This window comes from Pteropus alecto, unplaced genomic scaffold, assembly GCF_000325575.1.
Source record: "Pteropus alecto unplaced genomic scaffold, ASM32557v1 scaffold87, whole genome shotgun sequence".
Classification (NCBI taxonomy): Eukaryota; Metazoa; Chordata; class Mammalia; order Chiroptera; family Pteropodidae; genus Pteropus; species Pteropus alecto.
Window position 1 is genome coordinate 4,810,985 of NW_006443225.1, and position 7,246 is coordinate 4,818,230.

The window sequence follows — 7,246 nt, forward strand, 5'->3', positions numbered from 1 at the left end:
TATAATTTACCCACAAACACACACAGTAATAGTAATATCAATAAGAATATAGCTGATAACTTCAATATTTATAATGTTTTACCAGAGCCCTGGTATACACAGTACTTAAACATTATGATATAATCTTAAATTATTTTTCCTTCAACTACAAGTCACTTAAAGATAAAAAGTATTTTATTTAAATAGAATATAATATCAAGTCACATTTAATGAACTCTTTGCATATTTCATATCCAAAGCTTTTAAATGGTCATTTTCATCCGGTTTTAATTTTAAAACATATCACATGAGATAAGATAGTTGAAACCTGACATAGACATCGAGTTTCCAGAAACATAAAGGGGAAATATTAAAACTATTTTAATGTTTTCAGGACAACAGATCATTAATTTTAAATTCCTGAATACTGGATATAGGGAAAGCTGAAAAACTTTTTTTTTTTAATTAAAAGGCATAATATAATATTTTAGAATATTCTTTATAATATAAATCTACATCTGAAGAATCCTACATCTAATCAAAAAATCGCATAGTTTCACTAAAACGTGAATTTGTACTTTTTCACAATTGTTGGGTGGTTTTTATAAAAATAAAGCAGTTTCCTTAGGAAAAAAAAAAAAATCTGCCAAATGGAATATCTTCATTCTAGAGGGAAAAAAAAAAGGCTTTTTCCTCTGAAAATAATGAAGTTTAGTCCCTGGCTACATGAACATTCACTGACTTATTCAAATAAAAACACATTCTTATGCTTCTAGAAACTAGTTTTCACTAGCAGAGTCTGAAAGAGTTTCTGGACATTGTCCCAAAATGTCAAGATCCACAAGCAAGCGTCAGCGAACACCTGCTGGATCAGCTCCACCACCATTAAATGCGTCTGTCTGGAGGGACAGAAAGGTGATGACATTCCACGGTCCTGTCATATCACCTAGTGTCCTCTTTTTCCAACCATAGATTCACAAATGTTTGAACTTATATTTAAACTTGATATCATTTAATGGTGGTAAAATGCCCAAGCCTGCACGGGATTGGTCCAAAGGGGGACATTTAACACGGCTCTCTACAAGCTCTAGTTCAAAGTAGAAAAGCATCAGAATCAAAAATTGTTTGATTTCCTGAACAGCAAATAATCTTCCAGGACATATTGTAGCTCCTGACCCAAAAGGCATATAGCAGTATTTTAACTTGAGTCCATTGCTATAGAAAGTGGTTTTTGCCTTCCCATTTTCATCAAGATATCGATCATATTTAAAAGTCTGCAATAAAAAATAGAAAGAAAACAAACTCATAAGCTAGTTTTAAATAAATTTATCATTTTCTTGACCTGGAAACTCTAAAGAATAATTTTTTAAATTCGATTTATTAGAAATTTAGCAAATACCCTCCCACGAATCAGAAAGTAATAAGGAATGGAAGTTTAGTGAGAGCTGATGGGGACTAGAAAGCTTTATGATACTGCCTGGGTCACTAGTTCCTCAGGCAGAATGAGAAAGAGGGTTCTGATCAGAAACTGGGATATTATCAGCCCCTAAGCCTCTAATTTTCTGTGAGCAGGTATTTTTAAGGAACAAGAAAGGCAGCAACTTTATTATCACAACTGCAGATATAATCTAGCGGAGATTATATGGATGACAAATATCAGGAAAATAGGAAAAATTCAGGCCATCATCCAGGTTTTCCAAAACACATATTTGACATAATAAAGGAGACAGTTCTTATGGCTTTAGTGATGATTCTGCAATGGTAAATTTCCTCTTTATTTCGATTTGGACAGACATCACCTGGATATTGAACTTGGATGAACAGGCACTTACCAAAGGGTCTGGGTAGATTTCTGGATCTAAATGCATTAACTGCGGGTAAAGTGCTATGATGTCGTCTTTGCGGATATGATAGGAACCATCCTGGAGGTGCAAAGTGAAATCCTCTTTAGCAGTTCGGATGTTCAGGGAGGCACTAGAAAGCCTCAGGGATTCCTTGATGATACTATCTAAATATTTTAAAAGGTAAAACGGAGAGGAGGAAAAGAGGGAAGGTAAAAGGAAGAACAAATAAACTATTGAAAGGCCACATAATAGAGTCAGAAATACTTCTAGCAGCCTGTAACACAAAACTAAACAGACTATGGGAAGCTAGCTAGATACAAATTTCCCAGACTTTTTCTGTTACCACTGTGTTGTGATCAGTGATTCAGTCGTGTCAGAATGTATTTTTTAATCTGATCATCTAATTTAATAATAATCTTTTAATAAATATATAATCTTCTGGGTCATCAATGAAAACTTGATTTTCATATTTTTATGGAAAAATATTTTATTTCTACATGACACTTGGCGATAAAATTGGGAAAATCAGTAAATCACTTTTATGTGGATTATTCCAAGTTTATCACTTTTCGATTTAATATACTGATAACACTTTTATTTAGAAACATTTTTCCAGATATTTAATGCAGCTTCATTTCAGCGTTTACAAGAACTTATTTTTATCATACTATCCAATGTTGTATGACAATGCCCTGCTGCCTGGTAAACACATAAAGGGACAAAAAGAACCATCCTAAGAATAGCTAAAATATACAGATCTAATGAGAAGGTCCAGCCTGACCTTCCAGCCTCTATCCTTTTAATTGCCATGTTTGGGGCGCTCATTTCATGATTGTGTGTAAAATCATAACATGTGAGCACTTTATTTTACAAATAAGAAAAGTAAGACCCCAAAATGAAGTGACATGTCCGAGGTCTCCGTGGCAAGGCAGAGCCCAACATGACATCTATGCCTCTTGCCTCCTAGTCCCTTCCATAAGACACAGTGCCCCTGAAAGCGTCCATTGGCTTCTTTCCTCCAGGCAAAAATAACAAAAATGAAAAGAAAACTCTTTCTTACTATAAAAATATAGTAGTTTTTGTATTTCTGTAAAATATAGAGAAGGAAAAATAAGAAAAACAAAATAACCTTCAATCCCATCATACAATCAATGCTGCTAATTGCAGTTTCTTGATGGTACTTTTCCCCTCTTCATTTCATGGAAATGAATAATATGCTCCCATTAACCATAAAATTAATGTAATAACAGAGGAGACAGAGTGGGGCAGTGCACAGAAGTGATTGAGAGTGTGGAGTCGAGACCCACGATAATGTTGTAATTGGTTCCACTGTTTGATCTCAGACGGTAATTCAACCTCTAAGAGACAGTTTTGTCACTTGTTACACAGAAACAGGAACAGGATTGCTGTGAGAATCGAAAGAGACAGCACATACGAAATACCTAGCATAATGCCTAGAACAAGTACTTTGGTAGGACATAGTAAATGAAATTTAATGAAATACTTAAGTCAAGCATACCTAGCACTGGCATGTCATTCAGTTGCATTGAATTCAAACAAATAGGATTGCCTTCAAAGCTGATTTTTTGGCCAGCGTTCTCCAGTGTTTTATTCACTTCTTCAGTAGCTGCTTTCATTGCTTCAGGGCTCCTATTAAGAGTTAATAAAAAAGTAAAGATGTACAGAAAATAAATTGTTTCTACACCAAAAGATCATCACACAGACCGAAAGCATGAGAAGGTACCATGAGTCTTTTCCTATTTTAATTGTTGAATTTCTGCCTTCTATTAAAAGAAAGAACTGGATAAGCTGCTAGTTACCTAATCATTTGAAATAAGCTCCAGAAAGTGGCAGGAATGGTGTTTGCTTGCGATGCCCACAGGACAGCGAGCTGCATCTTGGCGTTCTCCATGTCATCTGAGGTGGAGAGCATGTCATTCAGAAACCTGACCAGTTCTGACAAGTGGTCTCTCTTCCCCAGGTTCTCATGCCTCAAGCTGTCTGCCAGTTTTTCCCGGGCATGGTGTGCAGACTTGAACATGTGAATGGGAAGGCCTGCTACCAGGGCTGGAAAGATTTTATCAAATTGCTTGAAGTTGTCGAGGTTATTTAGAATAAGTGTTTTTTGTTCATCTTGTCCCGTAAGATCTTGGCCAAAGAGAGTTAAATACCCAGCTTCAAACATCACTCGGTAGCAAAAAGAATACATCCCTTCTGTCACCCAGGCAGGCATCTTTGATTCGGGTACGACCGGAGGTCTCATGACAAGTTGGAGGTTTTTCATCATGGCTTCTGTGAGGGAATTCAAGGCATCGCCCTGCAAAGTTTTGACAAAAGCTTTGCTTATTTTTTCCGTAGTATTTCCATCACTTGGGTCAATGGTTCTGTGCCCAAATGCCTGGCGGTAAATGAAACGTGTGGAAAAAGAAATTAAACCTGACCCAGTACTAGTAAATGGCTGAAAACAAACTAGATTCTTTCATAATTGCGAGTGTTTCTTTTTCTTTTTCTTTTTTAAAAAAGTTTACTTGTTAAAAAAAACGGAGCTGCTGGATATTGGCCTTCCCACATACAATTTCACAGCACTTAACTAATAAATAGCTAAATCACGCCATTCCTTTACAGCCAAGTTTAAATCCCAGCTCTTCAGTGACACTTCCCTCAACCTCTCTATTTGTCCATTTCTTATTTTTCTTATGCTAGAACATTTATTTGCACATGAATTTGCTACTAATCAGTAATAGTTTTTAACCATTAGTTCTTTATATTTTTTGTGAACTTTAATCTGTGTAGAGGCAGACACCATATTTCTTTAGAGATTCAGTAAATATTGGCTCTTTTCTCTATAAAGGAGCTTCTTAGATTACATCTAAGTGATGGCAAAATATCTGGTCAATTCCTTAACAGAATTAAACAACGGTGTGGCATTAGTGCGGTAAAATAAAATAATTGATTGAATAATGCACTCGGGGTGCTGTGGGCTTTGTTGACATGAGTGAGTTTATACCGCCCTTACCATACAGTGCCATCTGGCTCAGTAAAGTGTTTCAGTTTTATTTCACTCGCATTAGCTGGTTAAAAAAAAAAAAATGACAAATCTATACCTATTTGACTTTTTAAATGATTAGTACTAAGAAGTTGTGTCTAATTTGATTATATTTCTAAGAATCTCTGTGTAAGGGTAACTCACTTCAGCATCTCTATCTTTACATCAAAGAATCTCAAAATGACTAAGTAGACTGACATATTAAAAAGTAGAAAAAAAAACAAATAGAATGCAAAACAGGTTACCTTTGCAGAAGTAGTAAAATGAAATTTTTTCCAATCCAGGTATTTCCCATGGCACAACACTTTTTGGTATGATAAGGGATTTGTAATGAAGTGGACGTAGTTCCCCATTAGTCTGCAGGTAAAAACATGACCATGTTTCCTTTGATTTGCTCTGAGGAACTCAAGAGGGTTGGCACCAAATTGCAGAGCACATCCCAGGTATGGAATCAACCCATTCTCCAGAGGTGGTTCTCCTATTTGTCTGTAAGACACAAATATATGATAGATATGGACAATTGCACACTGTTCGTTTTTTTTTTTTAATTTAAACGAAGTTTTTAAATTTTTACTATTGACTTTAAACTTCAAAACTCCACAGTCGATCATTTTTTTTGTGTTGATGGGGCCCCGCTCCTTTATTAATGGGTTATATTAACCTAATAAGATGATATGTTTGTGACAATAATTACTAAATCCACCCACTCATCCATCCATCCACCCATGCTTACGTTTCACGAACACCTACTGAATGTTATGCTAATCGCTTTTCCCAATGAGGAGGATAAAAGGATGAACAAAGGCAAGAGTTTTGCTCTCAATACAGAGAAAAAACTACATTCTAGCATTTATGTTTTTCCTAAGCATCATTTGCCTAAGTATCTGTTTTCTTTAGAGATACAGAATATTGAATAAGAGAGGATTGCAGAATAGAAGTTTTCAAAATCTTCATAGTTTAAAGATATTATTATACTGTGATGATAGTTAAAGATAAGGAGAAACTCATTTGAGAAATTAGCTTATGATAAAATGAAATTAAGTAAGATATGTATTGACAGGATCATCAATTGCAATTCAATGATTTTTTATGTTATTTTAAATATTTTTATTAAAGAATAGAAACATTTATTTTCCAACATAAACTACCACCATTCTTGATAGAATCACATAGCATAAAACAACTATTTTTATTTTCTTAGTTCAAAGATAAGTAGTTTAATTAAAACTAGAAACTAGTAAGGCTGAATTAAAACACTTTAGGGGATAAAAAACCTTGTAAAAGGTAAACAACACATAGAAATCTACATAGCTGAAGCTATGCTCTGGATGATTCTATCTTTTAGAGATTGACATAACAGAGAATATTTACAACCTCCTCCCCACCCCGCCCCCAAATACTCTTTGAGCCAATCAGAAGTTAGATAAACTATAGCTATGTATTTGACTCTATTTGTATTTCTTGTATTTTTAAACCAGTTATTAATGAATAACACCTATAAATAAAAGTTATGTCACATCCACTTAGCAGTTTTCCAGTTCGCTATGATTGAATATCATTAATAAGAGAAAAGTAATAACATGATCAATGCAGGCCCTGTGCTGTTGTCCAAACTTAGGCTGAGTTTACACAATGCACAAGAACTGGCTGAAGAGAGAACATTTATTTAGTCAGAGCATCTATTTAATCCACATGATAGAAAGAAACCCTTCTCGTTGCATATCCCACTTACCACTTAAATCCTAATCGAGACTTCCTCTTTATATACCCAGTAAACATACACAGAGATCTCATAAGATTTGTCAGTTATGTTTAACAAGTTTGTACATTTTTGCATTACCATTGGTATGTCAATACTAAAAAGAAAACACTGCCACTATACCTTTTGTTAGACATAATTTAAAAAATATCACTTTAAAATTTTCAATTTTCAATTTTTTTGATTTGAGAAAAAAATGCTAGTTTTTATACAGAAAGCCAAATTTATTAACTGAATAAATCTTTTCTTACCTTCTCCTTATTCCAAGAATAAGCCATAAACAACAGCACACTGCTGTAACAATCCCCCAGATCAAAGATATGGTCATTTTTTTGCAAATCTAATGCAAAATTTCTGAGGACTATCTGATTAGAAAGATAAGGGTCTTGCTGAATAGAAACTGTAGCTAGACTTTTTATATTTGGTAAGATCTTGCACTTGAGTGACTAAAGTAAATATCCTATCAGAAAAAAAAAAATGGCCTTGAACTAAGTCCACAGGATCAGAAGAGGTTCCAAAACAATTAGAGATCTGCAATACATGATAAGTTGAAGGTCTTTCAAACACAAGTTTAGCATGTTTATAAAAAGAGCAAATAAACCTCTTCAAGATGAACAT

General features: G+C 34.4%; 1 protein-coding gene across 1 annotated transcript; it reads right to left on the reverse strand.

Moving 5' to 3' along the window:
- Positions 1-893: 893 nt before the first annotated feature.
- On the reverse strand, positions 894-7,011 carry LOC102882765 (cholesterol 7-alpha-monooxygenase). The gene is made up of 6 exons (XM_006923981.1): positions 6,880-7,011; positions 5,115-5,355; positions 3,644-4,221; positions 3,343-3,473; positions 1,812-1,987; positions 894-1,253 (listed from the first exon to the last, which is right to left on the reverse strand). Exons 1-6 carry the CDS (start codon positions 6,954-6,956, stop codon positions 954-956), a joined length of 1,503 nt encoding a protein of 500 aa, XP_006924043.1. The 5' UTR covers positions 6,957-7,011; the 3' UTR covers positions 894-953.
- Between the last annotated feature and the right edge of the window lie 235 nt (positions 7,012-7,246).

Coding starts and splice junctions, on each gene's coding strand:
- LOC102882765 (XM_006923981.1), bottom strand. CDS start 6,956: ATGACCATATCTTTGATCTGGGGGATTGTTACAGCAGTGTGCTGTTGT. Junction 5,356..6,879: donor ATTCTTGGAATAAGGAGAAG/GTAAGAAAAGAT, acceptor TGTGTCTTACAG/ACAAATAGGAGAACCACCTC. Junction 1,254..1,811: donor AAATCTACCCAGACCCTTTG/GTAAGTGCCTGT, acceptor TTTTTATTGCAG/ACTTTTAAATATGATCGATA.